Genomic DNA, 27,771 nt, shown 5'->3' with positions numbered 1-27,771 from the left:
TATTATCGTGTGATTGTTCAGTAAAACAATGTTGATTTATATTTCCTCATCAGGTTGACGCAACGGTAGTTTGCTCTTGTTGTATTGTTGTGTGTTGTTTTTCTCTTTCTGCAGGTCTAGAAGCAGACTTGTTCATCACTGATTGTTTATTTTAGTGGAACTCCCCCCCACCTCCTTTTGTCTCTTCCTTTCTCTTTCACCTCTGTCTTCGTGTCTTGTCGGAATTACAAAGCATTAAAAAAACAATAAAGTTTTAAGTATCAGGCGTGACATTAAAAGCAGACCCTTTGATGCTCCACCTGAGAGTTAATCTGTAAGGCTTGTCACCAGCATTCAGACATTAATTCTGTTTGCTTTACAGCCAGACAGGACATGGGGAAATAAACAAACAAACAAACAAACAAACAAATAAATAAGACATACTACTCGATTAGATGGCCCTGTGGCAGCATGTTGCACATCTTTGATGAAAATTCACCTTCAAAGTCCGTTTCTCACTGTGCTGCAACTATTAGCAACAAATTGCAAACACCATTTGTGAGGGACAGTCGTGAAGCATTCGCTTTGGTCTCCGTTTCATCGTGTGAGTCACACGATCTTATGATGCTGGAAAACTTTTGAATATGTTTCGAGACATATGTTCTCTTAAAATAAGCACCAAGTTGTGTCAATCATCAGGAAGCTGTCTCAAACCCATCTCAAGTCCGTTAGTTTACATGAACCAGAAGAATACCAAATGTGAGACAACCTATGGAGGACAATGGTGTCCACAATCTAAGTAAACTGAGACATAACTAAATCGCAAAAAAATTAATAAAAATAAAAAAACCTTATCTTCACGATAGTTTGCATAACTGTAGCACTTATGCCATATACTAGGAGAGACTCCATATAGACGCGACAATAATCTTCTGTCCAAAGTGAACCAATTAAAACCGATTCCAACTGAAACTTTTAATATTTTTTGGCATTTTTTGTCGCCAACTCATTACTAACAGCCCAGTACCATGTTTATGTTTATTTGTTTAGTGCATGTTCTTATTCAAAGCAACATTCAACTTAACATTCTTGTTTATGATGCATGCATCTTTAAAAAGTGCAAACGCTGGAAGTTGAACATGCATTCTTCTTGCTGCACCACCAACTATCTCAAGAAATTGGCTTTAGTCTGAGTCTTGCTTCTTAGATAAAAGATTCCAGTGTCGGATTGGAAGCAAGCAGATGCCTCAAGTGGAGGAGGTTAAAAACTTTGGGTCTAATGAAGTGGAAGTTAGAAAGGCAGTTTCAAAAAGCAACAAAAGGGATAAAGAAACCACTCCATCTTTCATACAGAAAAGAGATTTTAGAAAAGAAAAAAACTGTTCAATGGTTATTAAATCTGCATAGTGATTAAAAAAATTGATCTCATCAAGCAGCCAAGATGAGCTTCCTCCAACAGGTGGACAGCCTCACTTCTTCCACCGAGAGATGCTCAGATTAGATGTTGCCTTCAATGCCAGTTTAGCCTATTTGGACATATGGCAAGTTGGGTTTCCTGATGTCTCACAAGGAAGTCATTTTGGTAATATCATAAAGGGATGGAGCTTTGGGGTAGGGTTGGAGGAGACATAGCTATAGGTATGGGTGTTCAGACAGAAGGGTTGTAAAATTTAATAGATTACAGTCTAAAGGACTAAAGGGCCATCTTTAATTAGTGGATTTTTTAAATTAGGTGCCAAAAAAGCAAGAAAACTAAAACATTTGAAATCAGTAATAACCGGATCAGCTGAGTCAGCCTATTTGGTGAACTCGGGCAAAGTACACAGAAAAAGACTAAACTTATTTTTTTAAGGCATCAATGATGCTTTTCTTTTAAGTACCAACAACTGAAATCCTGAAGACCTGGTAGAACAGATAATAATTTGTACGAAAGCTTTAAAACACTCATTTTGAAACAATCTTCCTTCAAATGAAGCTCAGCTCAAACTCTACCGGCACAATGGGAACAAAGTCTAACAGAGAAGACTTAAAGATGTTCATGATCTTCACCATAATGACTCAACAAGCCATGAGTTTTATACCATGGCAGAATATTCTGTAACAATTACACCAAACACCAGATGGCATTTTGAAGGCAAAATTTAAGTCAAAGATGCATAAATAATGAAAAATAAGTAACTTGTGTTTGAGTGAACAGTTTAGCAGAGAATTTGTCAGCCAGAAGGATTTTTAAGCTTCATCATGTTTGTTTTCCTTTGAGAATACATCTGTATCAAGAGGGTTAACACACATATGGAGGAGACTGTGTGTGTTGGCCTAGGGGAGTGTAAATACAAGAGTGTACTGGTGGTTGTTAACCTGCAGAAAAGATTTTCTCAGCCTTCCAAATTACTTAAATAGAATAACTAACAGACAGCTGCCATCAGCTACCAGCTAAACACCTCAGTAGTCCTAAATGTTTCAACATACAGTAAATCAAAAGTTTTATTAAAATTGAGTAAATGAGATCATGTGAAATTGCAGACAGTAAATGGTGATTAAAAAAACCCTAAAAGCAACATGCATGTCAAAGTTTTACATTTAAAGATCCCATTTGAGAAAATATTTTAAATGGACAAAAACTGATGCAACATAATGTCAACAGTTGGAAACCAGAGAAGGAAAATGGTCTTTAGATCAACTAAAAGACAAATCAAATATGAAAATGGGTCAGAAAGGGTCAGGAATGAGAAAGACATCTTTTTCATGTTCTGCTGAAACATCTTCAGACCGTCTCACATAAGGAGCTATGCCCATCTACTTCCAGACCATGGATCTCAGGAGGGTAGCCTAGCAAGCCATCCTATATATGTTTGATATAGGGGGTGTTCCTGAATGTCAAGGAACCTCACCTTGATGCCTTGGTCCCTCCCCGGTTGCCTAGGAGATATGTCATTAGGAACCACCAAGGCATGATCCAATGTTCATGTGCTGTGGAGGCGTCTGTTCTCTGTTTGTCTGCCGTTTAGCTACCTGGCTGATAGAGTGCTGTGATCAACCCACTGAACCAATACAGCACTGTGATTGGACTGCCACAGATGTCAGTCACTGGGTCATTACATTACATACAGCAATCCTGGCCGGGCCTGCGAACACTCCAATGGAGCATACATAGAGCGTAATCAAATCAACTTTATTTACAAAGCGCTTTCACATGCCCATAACGGACAAACAAAGCGCTGTACACCAATAACAAGCACAACAATAAAACAGACATATAACCATTTAAAATACAATAAGAAATCCCGAGTACAAGTTTGCAATCCATATCAGTCCTGTTTCCAGAATCAGATCCAGACACATTCAAAGTGATGCTGCCCCCGCAATTCCAACTTCAATGTCCAAACGCCAAGGAGAACAGATGTGTTTTTAGTCGACTTTTAAAGGTCTCCAGTGATTTGGCCTGTTTTACGTCGGCTGGCAGCTCATTCCAAAGACTTTTTCCGAGCACCGAAAAGGCACGTCTCCCACGAGACTTCAAGCTGTACCTGGGCACAGTTAATAGTCTCTGGTCAGCTGACCTAAAGGAACGCACCAGGACATGTCGGTGGATGATGTCAGAAAGGTATTTAGGTGCCCCTGAGTTTAACGCCTTAAACACAAACAAGATTACCTTAAACCTGATGCGAGAGGAGACAGGGAGCCAATGCAAGGCACGTAGGACTGGTGTAATATGTTCAGACCTCCTGGTAGATGTTAACAACCGAGCAGCCGAGTTCTGAACCACCTGGAGGCATGCTATTGGAGCTTGCCTAAGCCCCGCATATGGCTTAATTTTCACTATACGGCATAGATGAAAGAAGCAAGATCTCACGATTCCGTTCACTTTAGCATCAAATCTGAGCTCTGCGTCTAACTTTACCCCTAGGTTAGTGACCATCGCCTTCTGATGCGGTGCCAGTGTGGAAAAATCAAGCCCTTGGGCACCTCCTAGGGTCTTTGGTGGAGTAAACAGAAGTACACCAGTCTTGTTTTTGTTGAAACACAAGTAGTTCTGAGCCAACCATAGCTTGTTGTCCTCCAAGCAGTCTAACAAAGGTTGAATGGTGCATAAACCACCACGTCTAATTGGAAAAATGACCTGACAATCGTCAGCATACAGAATGAATGACATGTCATGCTTGCGGAATAGGTCACCCAGGGGTAGGAGATATAGGTAGAAAAATAGTGGGGCCAAAATCGATCCCCGGGGCACTCTCCAAGGCAGCTCAGCAGGGTCGGAGGAACAGTCCCCCAACCTCACACAAAAACTCCTCCCTGTCAAGTAGGATCGTATCCACTTAAGTGCCTGGCCCGTAATGCCCACAGACCGCTCCAGCCAGTTTATTAGGATGCTATGATCAATGCATCAAGGTATCAAAGGCTGATGTCAAGTCCAAGAGCACCAGAACCACAGCATCACCGGAATCATTAGCCAATAAAATGTCATCAATGACCTTCAGCAATGCAGATTCAGTGCTATGAAAGGGTTTGAACCCAGATTGAAATACTTCTCCAATTCCCCATTCCTGTAGAAAATACATCAGTTGGATAAACACAGCCCTCTCTATGATTTTTTAGATGAAAGGGAGTGTAGATACATGTCTGAAATTAGACAAGATTGTTGGGTCCAATCCTGATTTCTTAAGCAGGGGTCGTACCACCGCTTGCTTTAGGGAAATAGGGACTTCCCCAGATATCAAGCTGCTATTTACAATTTGCAGTACATGGTCACCCACTACAGGAAAAACTTCTGTCAGTAGCCTTGACGGGAGAACATCAGTTACCGCCCCTGTTGGCTTAAGTCTCGTGACCACATCCTCAAGCTCTGCAAGAGCTAATGGTTGAAAACCCTCCAGTGCCCTTGGAACACAGAGATCTGCAGAGGGGGCATGCTTAAGTGGTGGAATAGAGGCCCTTGTCACCTTTACCTTGTCCACAAAGAAGTCCAAAAGATTGTTACATGACTCAATGGAGTACTCAATCGCAAGTGGCTCATTGACATTTAAAATAGAGTACACTGTCTTAAAAAGTATCCTAGCCTTCTGAGAGTTTAAGGAGATTATGTTGGCAAAGTACTTTATCTTTGCATCTTTCACAGCTTTCTGATAGCCAATCCAATAACCTATTAGAAGGTCAAGCAAGCTCTGGAGCCCATCCTTTTTCCACGTCCGCTGGGCCTTCCTGCACATCCTTTTCAATGCTCTTGTACTCTCAGCTAGCCATGGCTCCTTTTTAGCTTTAGGTTTCTTTACCTGTACTGGGGCTACCACATCAAGCACCATGGTGCATGCTGAATCAAAGTGTATAACAAGCTCTTCTGTGGTCCAAGATCTGTAGTCTTGCTCCACACCCCATAGAAAACACTGCGGCAAACTCAGCAGCTGTAGAGTCTTTTAACATCCGACAGCGCTTCATCGGAGCATATTGTTGCACATGTTTGTGATTCCAGGCCACATCAAACAATAATGGACTGTGATATGAAAAATAGGCCTCTTGGACCTGCAGGTTGGAGACTCCTACACCCAGAGACAGCACCAAGTCTAAAATATGGCCACTAACTTGTGTGGATTGGTCCACTAACTGAACCAATTAAAAGAGTCAGCGAGATTTTAAAAATCTTTCACCAAAGGTTTATCCTGACAGCACACATGTATGTTAAAGTCCCCAAGAAGTGACACTTGATCATACTTAGGAATCAGCTAGCCAAGCAATTCAGTAAAATCATCTATAAAATCAGACTTTTGTCTTGGTGGGCGATATAGGAGAGCAACCATTAGCTTCTGTGCGCATCTCAACTCACAGAGGCAGAGTTCAAAGCTGGTGGGCACAGAGGATGGATATACCTGCCTACACATAATTTATGACTTAAATATCACTGCCAATCCTCCACCACGCCCCGAGGGTCTCGGAACACTAAAATAATGTAAAATTTTCCGGAAGGAATTCCACAAAAGCAGCAGTTTCATCTTTAGGTACCCAGGATTCAGTAACACACAGAAACTCCAGGCCATTTGTTTCAATAAAATCGTTCAAAATAAAAGTCTTATTCATAATAGACCTGGCGTTGGACACAGTAAACCTGATGACAGAAGAAGATGCCGTTATACACTAGCCTTCTGGATCCACTGGCGCGGGCTCAGCCGATCCACATATCAACTCACGCAGATTTTGTCGGTGAACTCCTCTCCCGCAAGCTCGCCGCTGTAGTGCAGGGCGCTGCGACCCGATCATCCCACTGCCGCACAACACCGACACCAATCCGGAAGCCGCCAGATCCAATGGCACCGGGTCCAACTGGTGCTCTGGCATCCCACCATCCCCCTCGGAGCCAACAACTCCCCACACAGCATTCAACGTGCTACGTCGAGCCGATCCCAGCTTCATCCGGTGTCCGGTATGCTTACCCCGTCTACGGCGCCTCCTCCATCTAGGTAAGTTTGTCACGTAGCTCACGCAGCCCAAAGAGTCATCCAGTAGAGGTGATGTATTCTGCCCAAAACCTCCAGAGAACGACAAGCCTTCAGGTGCTTGGCAAATCCAGAGCAAGGTTTTACGATTATACACCAGGATCAAACTGCTAAATTGCAGGGAAAGAAAGAATAACATGAAGCATAAGGAAAGCTTCAGGAGCAATAGACGAGCTGCCACACACACCAGCACATTCTTACTTAGAAAAGTAATGCAAAGCTAAAATATTTAGCTTTGGCAAATGATGGTCTGGCTTCTACACTAAGTCAAGGGGGCTATGAAAGCTATGCTTGATACCGTTTGTTATGTTCCATGGGTTTCACGTATGATGCATGTGGATTTTAAAGACACATTCAGATGCCAAGAAAGTCCTTCATTTTTTTTTTTTTTTGCACAGCAGCAAAAGTTTTTTTAAGTTTAGTGTGAAAATATCTATAGGACTACAAATGTTCATCTCACCATGTTGATGTCATTGAACCAAGAAAACAGCTGTGAGTTTAGTGTGTTTTGAATCTTTCTTCCAGGATGACAGAAGGAGCATTAAACATGAGGAAAACCAAAGCCAACAATCTGGCTATGTGGTAAGGGATTTTCTGTGGCATTGTCATATATGAGACATCTGATTTGTAGTCATAATATTTATGTATACACACCCACACACCCACACACACACACCCACACACCCACACACACACACACACACACACACACACACACACACACACACACACACACACATATGTGTGTGTGTGTGTGTGTGTGTGTGTGTGTGTGTGTGTGTGTGTGTGTGTGTGTGTGTGTGTGTATTTGCCCTGCAAAGACAATTCTGAAAGCTCTGGTTTCCACTCACCAGAAGATTGACAGTGCAGCTCATGCGGTTGTTTCGGCTGTCATCACTCATCACAGTGCGGTAGTCAAGGAGACGAATGAGGAGGCCCTTAACCAAGGAGACAAAGTGCTGCACCTGTGGCTTCAGAGTGACCTTCTCTGCAGCACAATCCAACAAGCTGCAGACAAATATCCAAAACTTAATCATCTACTTTATCTATCATGATTTATTTGTTGCTGTAGAATTTTGTGTAATATTTTTGTCATTTGTTCTCTCTAACACTCCAGCCTACATGGTTTCTAGTAGTTGCATGTATCGTTCATCCCCTCCTCCACCTTCAACCTCGTGGTCCAGCTTCAGAATAATCTCATTCTCAAACTGTAAAAAAAGAGAAAAATACACAGGAGATAAAGAAAAGATGAGATTAAAGAAGAGATCAAAAGCAGCTGAAGAACAAATAGATTATGCAAGAGTAATTAAGTTGTCTCCTTTAGTTTTACAGGGTGTGCAGCGGAGCAGGGAGTCAATGAAACAGGATAACGGGCACGTGCAGGGGTGGGGGCGGGTGCTTGATGTAGTGGAAATCCACATTTTATATCCTCAGATTAACTTTGTTTGCATTCCCACGAAGGACAGCATAACTATTTTGACAAAGTTTTTCCTTTCACATTTAGCAGAAGAAAATAAAAAGGGGAATTTGAAACTGGCCCGCAGTTTGAGCATTCTGGTTAACTCCTACATTTCCCAGGAACATACATTTTACCAAGTGACTTGTTAAGCCAGACATCATCAGGACTTGGTCTGTCTTACCTCAACCTGCCAATAACTGCCCCCCCCCCCCCCCCCCCCCCAAGGCCGGGTGCTCGTAAAACTTCTCAAGGGTCATTCTGGAAGATTCCAGGTTTTAGCCTTTATCAAAACCCTGGTATTTTTCTGTTTATCTATAATCAAAGAAGGTGTTCAGGTTGTTTACCCTTAAAATAGAAATCAAGGTGCTCTAAGTTAAAATCGTATCAGTTACAAACCTAACTGCTTGTTGTGTGTTTTTTCTTTTATGTTAAACCTCTGCCAATTTATGCTTCTCCAGTTAAAATTCATGCTAATGGTTAAACTGTTCAGTTTTAAGACATGAATTTTATTCTTTCCAATTCAAAGTAATACTTTGATTCTAAAGTAATACTTTTTGAGGCTTTATATGAATAACTGTGTTAAATTGTGATCATGGACTTTCCATCTTTGGGAAGGTAGAGTTTATTTGAAAGAGCCACAGTGCCATCAAGTGTCCAGTGGTTAATGAGTGAAATACATGTGGGTGTGTGTGACCCAGAAGGTTATAAAGCCACAGTGCAGACCTCGTGGGGCAGAACAAAGAAGAAAGATACCTTAAGCAAACCTCTGCTGGGCTTTTCATCTGGGCCCAGCACCAGATGACCCGACACTCATAAATTTGTTAAGCCATTAGCTCTCAAAAGTTACGGTAAAATCAGAAGCAACCCTGTTTGTTTGTTTGACTTTCTACGTGAAACCGGAAGTCTGTGTGGCGGTCGAGTTTTCATATTAAGAGTAATAGCAATTTGGAACAGTTTGATGATTCTGCTCCGTTTGGGATAATTTGGGCCCGCGATCTGAATTCCACGTTTCGAGGCTGAAGTGAATGAACCTTGAGTCAAGCCACTATGGGAGAACACCTCCTTCTATACACCACAAACACCATTGACCTAAGGTGAGGTGCCAAAAAGTCCTACGGCCCCTGAAGGCCGCATTCAAGCTTCTGGACCGGCTGAACCAGCCCACAGGACACCTCTTTGGCATTGGAAAAAGGTCTGTGAAACATCTCTTCTTGCTGACTTTTGTGCTAAGCCCGATTAGTGAATTCAGATGTCTATTTCTTTATGGCGTGTTTTTATTTCGATCCCAGATTCACGTTAGCCTTCAAGATCCCCTTTCTTCTTCTGCCATAACGAGCCAACCGAACACACACATGCACGCACGCACGCACGCATGCACGCACACACACACACACACACACACACACACCACACCCTCCCTTGGTTCTCCTTTTAGAAGTTATTCCCAATTTTTCTATAATCCTGGTGTCACCGAATTTCCACTTTTATTAATGATCATTTATTTCCTATCACTGCCATAAAGTTTTGGGTTAACAATTTTCTTAATTCCATGCATGAAACTATAAGCTGTGTTTGGTCCTTTTGTCAATGTATTAACTGATGCTTTAATAAATTCACAAAACGTAAATAACGCCTGATCATTGTCTAGCAATTCTCGGGAATAATCTGTGCATTCTGTCAAGAATTCATCCTTTGGATTAATTTGTGGTGTTAACTCTGAGACCAATTACATTGCAACAATATAGATATTAAATCCAACGGTCCAGTTCCGAAAACTGGTGGTGCCCCAATTAATTAATATAAGATCATAAACAAGCTAAATCTACGCCACATTTCAAATATAGATATAAATCTATATTTATCGCTACATTGAGCACCTGCCCCTTTTGTCCGAAGTGCCCAGCGTGCCCTTTTTTTGGTCTTCCGTCAGAGTTTACCGTCCAAAACTGTCATACTTGGATACAGGTCAGGCACTAAGACCATGTGGAGGCAGCCTCCTCAAACTGAACTCTTAGACCCGCCCACAAGCTCACTGATTAGCTCTGCTGCGTCATGCCAACATGTGATTGGCTGGCCCTGCTGTCACTCAAAATCTGTCGCCATGGAGACGACTGAAAATGATGTTTTGCTTGTCGGCAGGAGTCTGCGCTCATCTAGCTATGAGTTTTTCATTCTGCCTGCATCACGTCCACTGGATGGATTTTAATATCAGAGCTTTTGTTTACATTAACATTTGAATCCGTGGTTAGTGTGTGTTGAGCAGAGTCAGCATGTCTGAGACAGAAAAGAGGACACGAGAGATTATCCGCATGATAACTTCTGAATGGCTGATCGAATTAAAATAACTCCAGGGCTGCAGTCAGAAATTTAAAAAATAGAAAAAGTCTAAACTGATCAACATGAGGCAGGGTTCACACTGTTTTCTGACTGTTTGTAATAAGTTCAGAGTTTAAAGTGTTGATTTGAAATAGTTTCACCAAGTCCCTTTGAGGTTCCTATTTAGTAATAAATGTAAAGAATTTAAATCTGTATTTTTTTTTCATTTAAGCTGCATTTTTACAGACTTTGATAAACTTAAATACAAACCAGATGCTGAAAGCTGAGGTTGTTCTGAAAAAAGGAGCAGAGTTACAAACATTGCGCACTTTTTGGCCAGAAAAAATAAATACCAGTTATATTTATGGTCATAAGAGTGTTAAACATGTGATTAATGTTCTGCTGCCCACGAAGAGATGGTAAAAGTGAATGTGAGCATAACTGCATGTTTTATTACTTTATTAAGTTATTTTTTATTGTTGACTATTATGTTATTATTATAACACTAGAAATAAATAATGAGGTAATTATCTGAATTTTTTTACTTGTTGGATCGTGAATCTGTTAAAAAACTTTGCTCTATGTGCCCCCTTTGAGCACCCGCCCCTTCAAAGGTCTCTGCACGGCCCTGCAGGATATAGGCCTATGTGTGTGCAGACTGTTTTACACATTTGTCTACACATATGCAGTAAATAAAACAGAAGTATGGCAAATCAACATTACATGCATGTTTCTGTGTCATGTGTGAATCTACCTTGTGGAAGTTCCCAAACTGTTTGTGTTCACAGCTGATCATGTCAAAGAAGATGGGAATAGTGGCTCTTCTTAGCTCTTCCTCAGGGATTAAGGTCATCTCCAGGATTGGACCCACCATGCCAGGGATGAAACAGATCTTATGGCTTCCTGTAGGACAGGCGGACATTTATGTTTAAATAACTTGTACAGATATATTTAGACTAGATGTTTGCCCGTGTTTCTATAGGATCCTACACCTGAAGCCACAAGCTCAGTGAGTCTGCTCTGATTGATCAGCAGATTTATCGGAGTAAAAAGCTTATGTTTGAGGTGTGCCAGACCCACCTGTAGACTCATATCCATCATGATGACTGAAGAAAAGCCAAGACTACAAGCACAACCTTTCCAGGACTCGAGGAATAAACGTTTTAACTCTGGGTTTTGTAACTGAAAATGGCTTATAAATCACTGAAGAAAAGGAAAACACCCAGATTGGATTCAGTGGTCTCTAATGGTTCACCACTTTCTTCTAGGTAACCCTCGGGGTCTCAGTCCAACATATTAAATAACTTCATTGTTTCTGCTTCAACACCACCGTATTCTGCATCCTAAAGTATTTAAAAAACATATATTCCTGTATTTTGGAGTAGAAAACTTTCTTTGATCTACTTACAGGATGATTTATACTGACCTCAGTCTTCATAACATAGTAAAACATTTAGAAAGATGAATGCAAAACGGGTCCAGGGTACATTATTATAAATGGTAAATGACCTGTATTTGTATAGTGCTGTCTCAGGGTTGTACAACCCCCCAAGGCGCTTCACAACACAATCAGCCATTCACCCATTCACACACACTTTCACAAGGCTGGTGGAGATGCGCTAGGATGTAGCTACAGCTGCCCTGGGGTGCACTGACAAAGGCCACACACTGACACCACCAATCCCTCCGACCACCACCAACAGGCAAGGTGGGTTAAGCATCTTGCCCAAGGACACAACAGCAGCATTCTCGGGTCAGAGCCGGGATTGAACCGGCAACCTTCTGATTACTGGACAACTCACTCTCCCTCCTGAGCTACTGCTGCCCCATAATGTACACCATAATTTAACAAATGCATACAACTAATAATGCTCACCTAGTTTGTACCAAATGTCCCGTATAGCAAAGCCAATGAGTCGTCTCATATCTCCATATCTGAAACACAGCGTGAGAAAGAGTGTGTGAGGAAAAATACACAGGAGCAGAGGAAGAAAAAGAAGTCAGTCTCTTAATCTGCAACAATTATTTAATCAATACTTTAATTTTCCAATTCAGAACACAAACAACCCCTTAGGAAAGATAAAGCGGCACCATTCTGCCTCAGACTAAACCAATTATAACCCTACAGGTAACAAAGGGCTTTATCAGGTGGTGGCATTAGTGCTCCAGTAACAGATGAGCTAACAAGAGAAATTAAATGACTGCATTCTCACTTGACCAGAATCTTGTTCCTCTTGGTTGGAGAGAAATGCTGAAGCTGCAGAGACTCTTGAGTGATAAACGCCACTGCCAAGTGGAAATAGTTGTTCCACAGCTACGGAGGATGAAACACAAAGATGACGTGAAGAAAAGCTGCCATCAATATTAAAAAGTAGAACACACACTAGACCTACTTGGACTTCAAAGTCATCATTATTGAGGAATTTTTGGTTCATGGTGTCGGCATACGTGTTGATCGCTCTCAGGAACACTCTACAGGACAGATGCACATTGTGTAGAAATGAGACAATACAGAAAATAGCAGCAAATATCTAAAGATAGTTAAATCGTTTATTTTGATGACGTTATTCTCAGAATGAAAGTCAAGTTCTTGAAGAGAGATCTCAGAAAATGGGAAATCTGCTTTGTGTTGTCAGCATCTGAATAACTGAGGTCAAATAATGAGAGTAAACTAGAATAATTCTGGAAAATAATATGAAACTATAAAGAAGGTGTCAAAAACATCTCCCAGCCTAAATGCCCATTTGTGGACATAAGCAAACGTCAGCGAATATGAAAATTTATGTCAAAGCTGCAACCAGAAGCTGTTTTAGGTCACCATGGTAACCGCACATCTGTATATTTTACTTTTGAGCAAACTCAGTCAGGGGAAGACTGGAATGCAGAATAAAAAGTAAGCCTCAGACAAATAGATGCCATACATATATTTTTTTTATTAGAAATAATGTTTTTATCATGTTTTGTGAAATCAACATATAGTTGAACACTCAGAATTCTCCCAAATTTTATGTAAAGTCTAACTTCCTGTGACCTGTTTCAACACAGAATGATGTTCATATTCTAACATCTGACTCAGCTGCAGAGCACCAGATGCGGCAGAGCTTTCTCACCTGCTTTCTTGCATTTTTTTGAAGATTTTGTCTGTTACATTATTGCTAAAATCATTTGTACAACTACTACCGTATTTTCTGGACTATAAGCCGCTACTTTTTTCCCACACTTTGAACCGTGCGGCTTATAATGAGGTGCGGCTTTACTGGAGATTTTCCTTCACCTGCTAGGGGGCGCTTTAGCAGAAAGTGAAACAGATGGAAGTCAAAAGTGGAAATTGAAGAAAGTGCTCATTTTAATTTAGCACATGCAAGCAGCCGGCACGACAAAGATTTTTTTTTTCAAATCCATACCCCCTCATCATGGAAACTACACGTATGAGCTCATATGATGCCGCATTTAAGTTGAAGGCCATCGATCTGGCAGTAAAGGAGGGAAACAGTGCTGCCGCATGTAAGCTTGGTATGAATGAATTCATGGTTCGACGCTGGAGACGGCAGCGGGACGAACTCATTCAAGCCAGCTTCACCCGGGGATGATGACAGCAACACGGACAGCGACACTGACATCGCCACAGAAACGGTATGTGACAAAGCTCTTCTGAGGCTGTTCAACTCCGACACTGAAGATGATGACTTCAGTGGTTTCAGTGCACAGGAGGATGATGAATAAACTAATCAATAACTTTTCTGTTTTGTTTGATACTGATCAGTTCAGTTACGTTCAGTTAAACTATATTTTCAATTCAGTAGATATCTGCGGCTTTTAGCCCGGTGCGGCTTATATTGAGGTGCGCTCTATAGTCCGGAAATTACGGTATTTGAATGCTTTAATATATAATTTCCCATATGATATAATTATGTTGTCTTCATGGATTTTTTTGCAGGATATTAAATTGATTAAGTTCATAAACTTAATTCAATATTAATAGAGATGCTTCCAGTGATGGTTTGTTGACACTTTAAATGTTTGAGCAACATGGTTGTTGTTGTTGATCTTTTGAAATGTAAACGCTGTGAGCAAATGTTACAAAAATTTGAAAACCATTTGTGGGACACAACTGCACACCCACAGGGAGACATTTAGTACCACCGCTACAGTTTTCTGTTGGTATTTCTGATCTGACAGCTGCTCCAGTTTAAACTTTGTCTTCAGTCATTTTTTATTGTATTGCTCTGAATTCCTTTCTTCTGTTGGAAGCTCAACAGAGTGCAGCTGTATTAGTGAGATGTTGTGCTCTGCATTTTTGAACTTGATGAGAAACTGCTCCCAGTCACTTTCATCAGAAACACTATCTGTCATCGTTACACAGAGCCTGGTGACATCTCCTCTGGTTCCCCTCCTGCTTCTAGAGCCCCACTCTCTTTACATTTCCACATTTCTTCCCAAACCTTGCTCAACAGACTCCCTATCACTTCCACCTATTGGCACTCTGACACGGCTTTAGTCTCCCGTCCAGTTCCCATCGCTGATAGACTTTATACCATCAGCTCACACAGACGCATTTGTCACACCAGCCAGTTCCATCATTACAACCTTGATCCCAGCTTTGCCATCTATAACTCATCCTTGTGTGAGTTTGTGTCGACGAACAATTGAATGTGGGTGTTGACGATCTTTTAGAATGCAGCACCAATCCCCCATTGGTTCAACAGCAGGCCTCAGTGGCACTGCTGTGACCTATTTAGCTGTAGAGGAGGAAATCTGAAGATATGAACTCTCCATGATCTGTGGGTATAGGTGGAGAGAGAGAGAGAGAGAGAGAGAGAGAGAGAGAGAGAGAGAGAGAGAGAGAGAGAGAGAGAGAGAGAGAGAGAGAGTGTGTGTGTGTGTGTGTGTGTGTGTGTGTGTGTGTGTGTGTGTGTGTGTGTGTGTGTGTGTGTGTGTGTGTGTGTGTTACTGTACTTGTTCTGCACCATGATCATGGCCATCCAGTCAGAGGGATACACATGTTTCCCAATCAGGTCTTTGAAAAGCAGAAAGGACTCCATCAGGAAGTCCTGTCATCAAAGAAAAGAGACAAGAACAGATGTAGAATGATAACTTCAGAGAAGCTTCTAGAACCGGTAGAACTTAATTAAGAGAGTCAATCAGGTGAGTGTGTAAACTCACCACTAGATCATAGGTTCCAGTGAAGGTTTCAATGTATGTGGCATAATGACGGTCGTCCATCTGACTGAGGATTGCTGTCATGCAGGCAACAACTCTTGACTAAAGAGGGAAAGACAAATGAAACGGAGGAAGGAGAAGGAGATGCAGCATTACTTCTGTTGTCGGCTACGCATCTAAATCAAGAGACTTAAGACAAATGTTGGTGCTACAGGGATTTCATCAGACCAGGTCTTTTATTTAACAAACGAGGTCATTACCACTGTCAGTCCCAAAGGCAACAGAACGCGTCAGACTTTAGGACATCATTCTCAGTAAGAAAACGTTTTAGTTGTAAAGATGCTGCACACGCCAAAGAGAATAACAGTGTTTTTCAAACATTGACATAATTGCTATAAACAAGCAGAAGCAATGCCAGCACTGACAGCCTCTGCGATTTCTAAATGATATTCAGTATTATCTCTTTGAACATCTTAGGTGTGTTCTTGCTGTGTCTTTCTAAATCCATGCTTTCGTTCTTTTTTAAACACAGAAACAGTTTTGTTTACCTGTTAGTAGCTACAGTTTCGGAGAGGGGAGAGCGGGCAGTAGAGGGCGACAACGTCCTCTGCTGCCCGCAGATAAACGGAGAAGGAAGTGACGCGCCACCATCAGCGTCAGCCTGAAGAAGCCGGCAGCCGTCGGCGAAACTGTAGCTACTAACAGGTAAACAAAACTGTTTCTGTGTTTAAAAAAGAATGAAAGCATGTATTCAGTATTATGTTTACATGGAGGTAGAAGTTAGATTAATAAGTAGGTTTGTGTGTGACTAACTCCCAAAACAAGAACATCTGCTAGTATTTCTGTTGATGATGTGCAGGGCAGAAAACATCTGGAAAACCTAGGTTATATTAGATTTTGACGAACAAAACCAAAATGACAGCCTTGCCTATAAGGGAAAATAAATTCAATCAACTAAACTCTGTAAGAATGCCTTCAAAACCTGTGAACGAGGTGCATTCAAAGACTCATTTGGCCTTTGGCCAAATTTCACCCATGGAGTTTTAATCATCTTCGGGGCAGCAGTAGCTCAGGTGGTAGAGCGGATTGCCTCATGATCGGAGAGTCACGGGTTCAGTTCCAGCTCCCGCCAGGGGTATCCTGCTGTTGTGTCCTTGGGCAAGACACTTCACCCAACTTGCCTGTGTTAGTGGTGGTCAGAGGGGCCGACGGCGCCAAATGGCAGCCTCACCTCTGTCAGACCTCCCCAGGGTGGCTGTGGCTGCAAGTAGCTTACCATCACTAGCAGTGTGTGAATGTGAGAGTGTGTGAAAGCATCTTTGGGTGTCTAGAAAAGCGCTATATAAGTTCAATGCATTATTATTATTATCTTGTGTTTTTTTAGAGCTCTCAGTCATGTTCTCATTAGTGCGAACATCTGGTTGAAATCTACTGATTTTTGACCACTGGAGAATGCTTCTGAAAGAAAGATGAGCTTTTTATGTGTATTTATTATGTTTAATGTTTTAAGGCTCTGGATGTTGTGGGGCTGTGTTGACTGACACGGCTCTGCATTATCGCGTGGGCATCGGGGGCAGTCCCACTGGACTGGCAGACCGGGGTGCTGGTTCCGTTATTTAAAAAGGGGGACCGCAGGGTGTGTTCCAACTACAGGGGGATCACACTCCTGAGCCTTCCTGGTAAGGTCTATTCAGGGGTTCTGGAGAGGAGGGTCCATCGGATTGTTGAACCTCAGATTCAGGAGGAGCAATGTGGTTTTTGTCCTAGCTGTGGAACACTGGACCAGCTCTATACCCTTAGGGAGTCCTGGAGGGTGCGTGGGAATTTGCCCAACCAGTCTACATGTGTTTCGTGGATTTGGAGAAGGCATTTGACCGCGTCCCTCGGGGGGGGGGGGGGGGGGGGGGGGGGGGGGGGCGCTGTGGGGAGGTACTCCGGGAGTATGGGGTACCAGGCCCTCTGACTCTTAGATCTCTGTATGACCGGTGTCAGAGCTTGGTCCGCATTGCCGGCAGTAAGTCGGGCTCGTTCCCAGTGAGAGTTGGACTCCACCAAGGCTGCCCTTTGTCACCGATTCTGTTCAGAACCTTTATGGACAGGATTTCTAGGCGCAGCCAAGGTGTGGAGGGCATCCATTTTGGTGGCCTGAGGATCAGGTCTCTGCTTTTTGCAGATGGTGTGGTCCTGTTGGCTTCATCAGAACGTGATCTTCAGCGTTCGCTGGAGCGGTTCGCAGCCGAGTGTGAAGCAGCTGGCATGAGAATCAGCTCCTCTAAATCTGAGACCATGGTCTTGATTCGGAAAAGGGTAGAATGCCTTCTCCGGTGCAGGGATGAGGTCCTGCCCCAAGTGGAGGAGTTTAAGTATCTCGGGGTCTTGTTCACGAGTGAGGGAAAACTGGAGCGTGAGATCAATAGGCGGATTGGTGCTGCATCTATAGTGATGCAGGCATTGTACCGGTCTGTCGTGGTGAAGAGAGCTGAGTCAGAAGGCAAAGCTCTCGATTTACTGGTCAATCTACGTTCCTACCTTCATCTATGGTCATGAGCTTTGGGTAGTGACCGAAAGAACGAGATCGGATAAGCGGCCGAAATGAGTTTTCTCCGAAGAGTGGCTCGGCTCTCCCTTAGAGATAGGGTGAGAAGCTTGGTCATCCGGGAGGGGCTCGGAGTAGACCCACTGCTCCTCCACATCAAGAGGAGCCAGTTGAGATGGCTCGGGCATCTGGTCAGGATGCCTCCTGGACGCCTCCCTGGTGAGGTTTTCCAGGCACGTCCAACCAGGAGGAGACCTAAAGGTAGACCCAGGACACGGTGGAGGGACTATGTCGCTCACCTGGCCAGGGAACGCCTTGGGATTCCCCCGGAGGAGCTGGCCCAAATGGCTGAGGAGAGGGACGTCTGGGCCTCTCGCCTTAGGCTACTGTCCCCACAACCCGTCTCCGGATAAGTGGATGAAAATGGATGGATGGATGGATACTTATGTTTTACTTATGAAGCTAAGCAAGTGCACTATTACTGTGCTCTGGGCACACAGGGCAGTAGACCTGGATGTTTTCTGAATAATTCAGATCTCTAGACAAACATCTACCTAACAGGTATATATATATATATATATATATATATATATATATATATATATATATATATATATATATATATATATATATATATATATAATGTCCAGCAATGGTCAGTTTTTAGGTACTGTTTGACCATTCAACATCTGGTCAAAAAGGAGACACAAGACTGCATGTGTCTCCTTGTGAATCAGCCTGCCTTCATCCCACCAGCTGGAACTCAGAGCCTGCAGCTCTGACAGAGATAACAAAATCATAACAATAAACATTCTATCCTCACAGAGCACCGTTCTTATCTTAGTCTCTTTGCTCACAGAAGAAAGAGAAAGAAGATTTTAAAATTAAAAATGAACTTCCACAACTAATAAAGTTAAATAATCATTAAATGAACATTTGTTTATTGCTACTTAAATAATTATTAAATAATGAAATGTTTCATTAATCTGTTCTCAATGATATACGTTTCAGCATGTTTACTTGACGAGGTCATAACATTTGCACTCACACAAGAACAAGCAAGGTAAAGTTAAATCCCATGATACATAAATAACCTTTACCCCAGATCAGAGCCTCCGGTGCCAAAGAGGGCATGTGTCCTGAGATTCTTGGTAATATCCCTCCAACTTGTCAACCTCTGGTTGGCTACACAATCATAACATGAGATCCTTAAAACTGGATCACTCTGGGTGATTCAGCAGTTCTAGAGAACGCTTCAGGCTGGCCACCTGGAGTAACACCTCTTTAACCATCAAAGCTTTTGACACGTCATCAAAATCTTTTCGCACCTGCAAAGCTGATAAAGCAAACAGTTCCTGCAGAACAAGCTGAGATTGTTTAGACTCCTTAAGAGCCCACCAGAGACGTGCGGTTCCATCCATCTATCGTTGTGACCCGGAGACATCTCAGAACTGATATGGTCGCATTGAGGTTTCTCTACGAACCACGTGCATTGGGGTCGTCGGCTCCTTGACATCTCGGATCCAAACGGGGGTCTCCAGAATGGGTGAGGTAGAACACAGCGAGATTGCGTCTGATGTGTCTTTGATAAGAATTTCATAGTTAATGCAAACCAATTCTTTTCACCCGGAACTCAAGTTCTTCTAGATACGGAGGTTCTGAAATCTCATTCACACATAGTCACCATACATCACCTTCCATCCACTTTAGATTCATCCACTCACAGTAATATTAGCCAACATGTCATGTTTTTAATTGTTGGAAAATAAATTCTTACTTTTATAAACCTGACTGTTTTCTGAATCAAAACGAAGTGTGTACAATCCCCTAATGAATAAAGAATCCTAGAATCTTCTAATTAAAGCACAATAAAGACCAGGCAGGGTGATATTCTATATTTAGATAGAATATCACAGTTTATTGGTCATAAGTAGAGGTAATGTATCTGTTGAGCTCTTAAAGCACTCAAATTACCAAACCCTACTATATATATATATATATATATATATATATATATATATATATATATATATATATATATATAAGAGAGAGAGAGAGAGAGAGAGAGAGAGAGAGAGAGAGAGAGAGAGAGAGAGAGTGTGTGTGTGTGTGTGTGTGTGTGTGTTAAGAACTAATATGTCACACTTTATAGACCATTGATACAGGTTTATTATGAGTTAATTAAGGACACAAAAGAGAGAAAACCGATCTGGCTCATAGAGACCAGTCAGTTTTCTATCTTCGTCAACCTTAACTAATGCATAATAAAGACATGTAAATGATTTATAAAGTTCTATAAAGATTCATTATTAACATATCTACCCATGAGCCAGTTAAACGAGCATCCTTACTGTAAAGTGGTTTTAAAGACTGTAATATTATGATAAAATGTTCAATAAAAACATTAATTTCAAGCGGTTTACCAAACATATTGAGAACTTAATTAAAGTTTGAGGCCAAACACTTTTGTATTCATGTTTAATGTTTAATTTATTTCCTCATTGCTTTGTTAGATGTAAACCTTAAGGTATAATCCTCACAGCCATGCCTTCAAACATAAACAGGAGAGTAACAAACAAAGAGCTGCTCTGCATCAATAATCTGGTTTTTGGTAGTTTAGTTTGCTTTTATTTCATCCTCCACCTGAGCGTTTTTTGATCGTTTCCTCTGCCTTGAAATCTACATAAAGTTCACTGCACTGTTCCAGGAAACAGCAGATGTGCAGGTCGTCCTGCAAGCTGCAGTTTGGGTGACATAATCTCTGGGAGTTGGCAGCAGAAAAGGTGCACATGTGACTGAGAACAAAAATGATGGATGGCTAATTGAAGATGAAAGATGAATGGCGTCCCGCGCGGTGACAGCTTTCATCTCTTTTCATCGACAGAAGCAGAGGTGGGATTTGTGCTCGTGTGAATTCTAATGTGGACGAAAATATGGTTTAAAACACAAAAAGAAGGTGAGAGGTGTTTTTAATTGGACGAAGAGGCTCGTTAAATGAATCTGGGACTGGGCGTGAGGTCTCTATGTTTTAGGATGCATGAGCAGGCTCATCTGCCATCTAACTTTGCAGAAATCCATCACTTCTGCTCTCCCATTGAAAGAGCAGGATATCTGTTTAGGCTGACATCTAATCAAGAACTAATTACCAGAAGTAGCAGTTAATAAACTCTCCTGTTTTTCTTAGAATATAAATATCTGTTTATTTTTAATGGGAAACACTGTTAATGACAGTTCTCCTGACACAAAAGTGAACGTCTGTATAATGTAATTGCACATGTGTGTGTGTCTACCACCCCCTGTTAGCAGACACAAACAGAGAGGACTGAGCAGCACAATTTACCCTCTCTGCCTTTTCTCCCCTATCTTTACCTCTTTAGAGCACAATCGGCCCAACAGTAATGGGATTAAAAACCCACACACTCAGTCATTTACCGGAATCCCTCCACAGCTACGTTTTTTAGTGATCACAGCATTTGTCTATCAGTGCATGTTTGTGTTTTGAAGTGAAGGTCACCTGTCATATACGTATCTCCGCTTCGCTGTAATTGCTGTTCTCTCAGGACCTAAAGTCAAAATCTCCTTCAACAGCAGCTAAACAACACAAATGCTCCAAGGGAGCAAACTGTTTGTGTTCTCACAAGATGAAGTGTTTCATTAACACCCAGCAAAAGATGCTAAGAGCAGAAGAAGGGAGTGTCGTGCACGTCAAACAGAGACAGAGAGGGCTTGTTGAGACGACGGCTCGCAGGAAACAGACGCTGGGGAGGTCCGGTGTTTTCTCTTCCCTCACCTCAGTTATTGTCTCACTCTGGTCACTCTCATTCACTATTTATTAAAAGCAGTAACTTCTGAGTTGCCTTAAAATGACAAAACGTCCTTTCTGTCTTCTTACAGCAGCAGCATGGCTCTGAGGCCCAACTCTTTAATAAACCCTACAGTAAAAATATGATGAATGCTGCAAAAATACAATAAACATTTCACTGTGAGTTTACGCTCATAGAGGAAGGGAAAAGCAAATATTTAAACATCATAGGGGTTGTATGAACTAGTCGACTTCACTGCTCTGTAGTGACTTTTTATGCCTGTCATCGACTAGTCGCTGTCACGTGATAATGACAAGATGCAGTCCTCAGAAAAGACAGCAGGTGACGAGCCCCTGCGCGTCTGGATCGAGGCCGAGGCGACACGCTGTGCCAGAGCGTCGTATTGACACCTGCCGTAAAACGGACATTTAACCAGATTGTGACCTTTTCCCTCTTGCAATTTAACATTCCCCTCACCCCCATCCTAATCCTAACCAGCTTGCACATGCAAAGCTCTGATCGCTGACGCACTCCAGACATCTGCGTCCTGAGCACAGCCACAGTAACATTATCAAATCAGGTGTCGCCACCTCAAAAACAAATTTAACATGCGATCGTTCATGTCGGCTCATTTCCTTTTATGTTTTCTGTCTTTCATTTTTGCCTGATGCACCCCGCTGCTGTGGAGCGGGGCGCATCATCTGTTTTGTCCTCCGGTGACGCACCGATCACTGATACGGCCGGCGAGCATCGAGCACTCTGCTGTTTTTGCGGTCGGTAGATCTTTTAGAACTGCAGTTCAAAGGTAACTCATAAGGTGAATATATATGAACCCAGGTAGCAGTTTTTCTTTAGGATTGAGAGGAGATGCAGGAAGATAATAAACAGACAGGACAGAAAAATAGTCAAATAAAAACAAGTTAGTTTTTGTACCTGGTGGTTATAACAAACAGACACCATTGAAGGTTATCAGAAGTGAGGAACAGAAAATGAAATAATTATTTTAATGCTTAGAGCAGCAGAAACTCTGAGAGGCTGCAGGCGCATCAGTGAGTTTGCGGCCGCTGCGCAGGGGGAGGGGGTGGGGGTGGGGCTGAAGCAGAAACTACCGTTGTTAAAAGAGATATGTTTAACTTTTAAAATGTGGGCGCAATTTTAATTGTCAAAAACTCCAGCGAACCAACCGACCCCCCCCCCCCCCACCACCACCACCACCACCACCGCCGCCGCCGCTTCAGGTGTATGATGTCATCAACGACTAGTCTAAGTCGACTCGATTTTCATTGCTTGACTGTCGACTTTTAAAAAAATGAAGTCATGCAACCCCTACAACATCCCACCTCAGATAAAAACTCTAGGATTGCAAATAAAAAGCAATGAAATGTATTTTCCATAGACAACTTTCATACAGAAGCTGAAAAAGTGTGGTGATGCTGCTGCAGCTGCGGCGGAGGGAACTAAATGCTTTCACAAAGGACATGTATTTGTGTGAGCTGCAGACCACAGCCTGTGGCCCCAGCAGGTTACTTAGAAGGTGGTAAATAATTTCTCCAAATGTAATTGAATAAATAAATAAATAAATAAAATTCTTTGAATAAATGTGAAAGGATCACCAGCAAATCTTCTGTTTTATTTATTTATTTATTTTTGATTTAGCAAATATAAATGATTAAACTTTAGTTTTAGGTTAATCTATCTGCTACAAAATAACATGATAACAATGCTTAAAATATTAAAATACATGATGATGTTGCATTTTACTTAATGAGCATCTGACTTTAGCAAAAACAACTAATTTCTTTTGAAATATTAAAATAAAATTGTTTCATATGAATCATGTGTAGATTTTAGATACATGCATTAATTTTATTAACTTTAATGTATACAGCACTGGGATGTGAAATAAAAAAGAAATAGTGCAGGCATCAGATTGAGAAGTGAATTTAGCAGAATTTTAATATTAAAAGACTCAGATTGATGTTTGGGACATCGTATAGTGTGTAGTGTGGGCCTTCAGTTAAAAAAGTGATCTTCTCTAGATGACGTTTGCTGATCCATCTTAATAAACAATTTTACACAATTAAATATAATCATCGTATAATTATGGTAAAATCACAACAGGTCTAGAAAACAATTTCTGTGATGCTATTGGACTAACCTGACACCTGTGTGGTACTGATAACACAGCTCATACATACTGATCAGTTTTGCTTTTCAACCATGTCTGAGACGTCTTTTTAAATGGACTGACAGGAAAAAAAACAGATAAAAGGAGACATAATGCAGCAAAATAGGACCAAATACATGAATAAATAAATCTCAATTTAAGACAGAGAGCAAAAAACCACACAAATGTTTAAAAAATCATCCACTGTAAGAATACTAATGCCTTCAACAGGCACTTCATTTAGGTGTGTCTGCTGCCGGCCTGTGCACTCCCCGCTAATACTCCTTCATTTTCTCCTACTGTGGCATCCTCCAAGGTTGGTAATCATTGCGTGCTTCTCAGCTGTGATTTTTAATTATTTTTTACTGAACATCTAATAAAAACATCTCACCTGGAGCTTGCAACACTCCATCACAGACACACTCATTTGACTCCACTGTGTTAAACACAAAATCACACAAATTCACCTGGAGACAGAGGTGTAAAACTAGAGAGGGGCTTAAAGGCAGGAATGGATCGTCAGCAAGTGTAATTGGACCAGTTGTGTTTATGTGCTGTAAATTTGTCTGAGGCAGAGATATAGGGGGTGAGGGTGGTTTTGCATTTGGTGTGTGTACTTGAACATATAGGAAAACAGATCAATGTGTTCTTATCCTCCTTTTCCCAGTTGTAACACAACCAGGTAACACTTTTAGGTCAGGAAAAGGGGGAGGAGGAAGGGAGGTGCAGGGAAAAAGCAACAAAATCCAACAAAATTATATATTTGACACTGACATGCTTCTCCTCTCATCCACCAATAAGAATGACTGCAGTCTACTGCATCCTTGCTTTATCAAACATTGTGTATTAACAAATGTGCTCCAGCCATTTTATAAACATACGCATCATTTTCTCCATCTGACTAGAGGTCAATGAAACACAGCACAAGGTGACTCGAGCACTTTGTGTTGGTGGTGCATATATCACTGGCTATTCTCTGATGGGGGTGGGGCCAGGAGGGACATTGACAAGGATGCTGCATCAAAGAAACAGTTTGCATCTTAAAGCCAAAGCAAAACTAAAAAAAAACCTTTAACATGTTCTATATTTTACTCACCGTTTTCTCTAAACAAGCTGCAAAATAAGACATTTGCAAAAACACTAAACTGCTCACGGAAAGCAAAAAAATCAGAAAACTGATTATCTATCCTTTGGGATGTAGGACGAATGATGTATGACCATTGTTATCAATTTTTTATCAATCAAGAACTGCCAGCCATGCTGAGAAGAAAGCATTTATCATTAATTAATGCCTAATGTAACAGCGTATTTAATGGCTGTTTTTAAATGGATCTAATTGTCTGGTTTGTTACGAGAACGCAACATCATGATCAGCATGGAGGAACAGGAGCTCAGACAATCAAAGTTGGATGAGTGGTGGGACAGAAAGAGAGCAAGGTGCAAAATAAAGATAAAAGAAGAGCACAGAGTGGTGAGTTGAGGCTAAAGTGGGGCAAAGAAGAAGAAGGAGGACGGTGACCAAAAAGCTCGGAAAGGAGAGTGAGCTGGAAGTATGAGAGATAGAACGTTAAAGTCACTAAGTGAGCAGTAGTGGACCGCAAAGATATAAATAAAGAGAGCAGTTGGCGCAAGAGTGTGTGTTTCTGTGTGAGTGTGTTTGTGGCCTGGCTTGACTCCCGGGAGCAGACAACTGTATGTTGCCAAAGTTTCACTTGGTCCACCAACAGGGCCCAGTTCAAAGGAGAGAAGTACACAAACCTTAAAACCACAGTAATACAGCGGAATGAGCCACTAACATGGAGAAACAGGGGGAAAGGGAGACGGAGGCGTGCAACATTTCTCAAAGATTTGTGAGACTTAATGAGAAAATTGCAGTAGATAGAAACAGAGATAGAAATCGATTAGGGTGAGGAAGAATGGGAGGGGGTAAGAGTGATGGAGAGAGAGGGAGAGAGAGGGTGGGAGCAGGGAGGGGAGGATCAGTGGGCTCCGCGAGCATGCGAGACTCAGCAGCGTCAGAATGAGACCGAGAGAGATAGAGAGCGGTAAAGTCAGAGGAGAGCACTGATGACTAAAGGATTAACAGACACCAGAGAGACATGCCGAGAAGGAGGGAGGAGAAGCATGAGGACAAAAACAGGTAAGAGAAGGGAAAACAGAAAAACAAAGATCGATTTTAAAGAAGAGGGCAATTAAGAGGAGTTAAAATGTAGAAGATTAACCGGGGCTTTAATAATGATGCTCACAGCTAGGACTTCACCTTTAAAATGAGATCATCCAAGATAATAAACTCTGGCTAGGATTTGTTTGGAAGAAATTGTAATACTTGGACAATGGATCAGTTGAACATCTCCTAGAATATAAAACACCTGTAAACACTTGTGTTTTTACATGGACGTTAAATCAGAAGTCTGTGTTCCTCACTAACACTGAGCTCCAGGGAAATGTGTGATCATTCTCACCGAGCGTTGTCAGTGTTTATGCTACTGTATATGTGTTAGTGTTTATGTGGTAGTATATAAGTGTCAGTGTATATGTGTTAGTGTTTATGTGGTAGTATATATGTGTCAGTGTTTATGCTACTGTATATCTGTTAGTGTTTATGTGGTAGTATGTAGGTGTCAGTGTATATGTGTTAGTGTTTATGTGGTAGTATATAAGTGTCAGCGTATATGTGTTAGTGTTTATGTGGTAGTATATAAGTGTCAGCGTATATGTGTCAGTATATGTTAGTATACATGTGCTAGTGTTTGTGTTTGTGCAGTGGTTCACAATCTACGGTATGTGACCGCCCAAGGGGAACCCCAATAGGCTACATGGTGTCCCCACAATTTTGTGCATGCTGGGAACCACTGTTTTAGTGTATGTGTGGAAGTATGTATATGTTAGTGAATATGTGTTAATGTTAGTTTATATATGTTAGTGTATGTGTTAAGTGTATATGTGTTAGTTTACGTGTATTAGTGTAAATATGTCAGTGTAAATGTGTTAGTTTATGTGTTAAGTGCACATGTGTTAGAATATATGGAAAAGTGTATACATGTTAGTGTATATGTGTTAGTGTATGTGTATAAGTGTAAATATGTTAGTGTAAATGTGTTAGTTTATGTGTTAAGTGCACATGTGTTAGTATATATGGAAAAGTATATACATGTTAGTGTAGATGTGTTAGTGTATGCGTGTTAAGTGTATATGTGTTTGTGTATGTGTTAGTATAATATGTATATGTTAGTGTATATGTGTTATTTTATGCGTGTTAAGAGTATATATGCTAATGTATTTGTGTTTGTGTATATATGTTAGTGGAGATGTGTTAGTGTATATGTGTAAAGTGTAGATGTGTTAGTATATGCGTGTTTTGTGTATATATGTTTATGTGTATGTGTTAGTGTATATGTGTTAGTGTATATGCATTAGTGTATATGCATCAGTGTATATATGTTAGTGTATATGTGTTAGTGTATATATGTTAGTGTAAATGTATTAGTTTATGTGTTAAATGTGCATGTGCTAGTATACTTGGAAAAGTGTATACCGTATATGTCAGTGTAGATGTGTTAGTACATGTGTGTTAAGTGAATAAATGTTAATGCATGTGTGTTAGTGTATATGTATTAATGTATATGTGTTGGTGTAAATGTGTTAAGTTTATATGCGTTAGTGTATATTTGTTAGTATATATATGTTAGCGTATGTATGTTAGTGTACATGCATTAGTGTATATGCGTTAGTGTATATATGTTAGTGTATATGCATTAGTGTAATTATGTTAGTGTATATGCATTAGTGTATATGCATTAGTGTATATATGATAATGTATATGCATTAGTGTATATGCGTTAGTGTATATATGATAATGTATA

The 27,771-nt window shown here is 41.2% G+C and overlaps 2 protein-coding genes across 2 annotated transcripts in view; one reads left to right on the top strand and one right to left on the bottom strand.

The window, feature by feature from the left end:
* dock2-like (dedicator of cytokinesis protein 2) overlaps positions 1 to 27,771 on the bottom strand; it is a 175,592-nt gene that overhangs the window by 15,870 nt on the left and 131,951 nt on the right. The window contains exons 27-34 of the mRNA XM_054739089.2: positions 15,406 to 15,504; positions 15,199 to 15,293; positions 12,636 to 12,714; positions 12,456 to 12,556; positions 12,119 to 12,177; positions 10,997 to 11,145; positions 7,590 to 7,675; positions 7,319 to 7,475 (exon numbers count right to left, since the gene is read on the bottom strand). Coding sequence (XP_054595064.2) covers positions 7,319 to 7,475; positions 7,590 to 7,675; positions 10,997 to 11,145; positions 12,119 to 12,177; positions 12,456 to 12,556; positions 12,636 to 12,714; positions 15,199 to 15,293; positions 15,406 to 15,504 — 825 coding nt within the window. The remainder of the gene's footprint in view (positions 1 to 7,318; positions 7,476 to 7,589; positions 7,676 to 10,996; positions 11,146 to 12,118; positions 12,178 to 12,455; positions 12,557 to 12,635; positions 12,715 to 15,198; positions 15,294 to 15,405; positions 15,505 to 27,771) is intronic.
* Positions 25,341 to 27,771, top strand: part of LOC129162859 (protein INSYN2B) — a 45,460-nt gene continuing 43,029 nt past the window's right edge. Inside the window, exon 1 of the mRNA XM_054739090.2 lies at positions 25,341 to 26,048. The gene's annotated coding sequence lies outside the window, so the exon portion shown is untranslated. The remainder of the gene's footprint in view (positions 26,049 to 27,771) is intronic.

Source organism: Nothobranchius furzeri, chromosome 1, assembly GCF_043380555.1.
Source record: "Nothobranchius furzeri strain GRZ-AD chromosome 1, NfurGRZ-RIMD1, whole genome shotgun sequence".
NCBI classification, from domain to species: Eukaryota; Metazoa; Chordata; class Actinopteri; order Cyprinodontiformes; family Nothobranchiidae; genus Nothobranchius; species Nothobranchius furzeri.
Note: the sequence above shows the minus strand (reverse complement) of the source record. Positions and strands in the feature narration are given on the sequence as shown.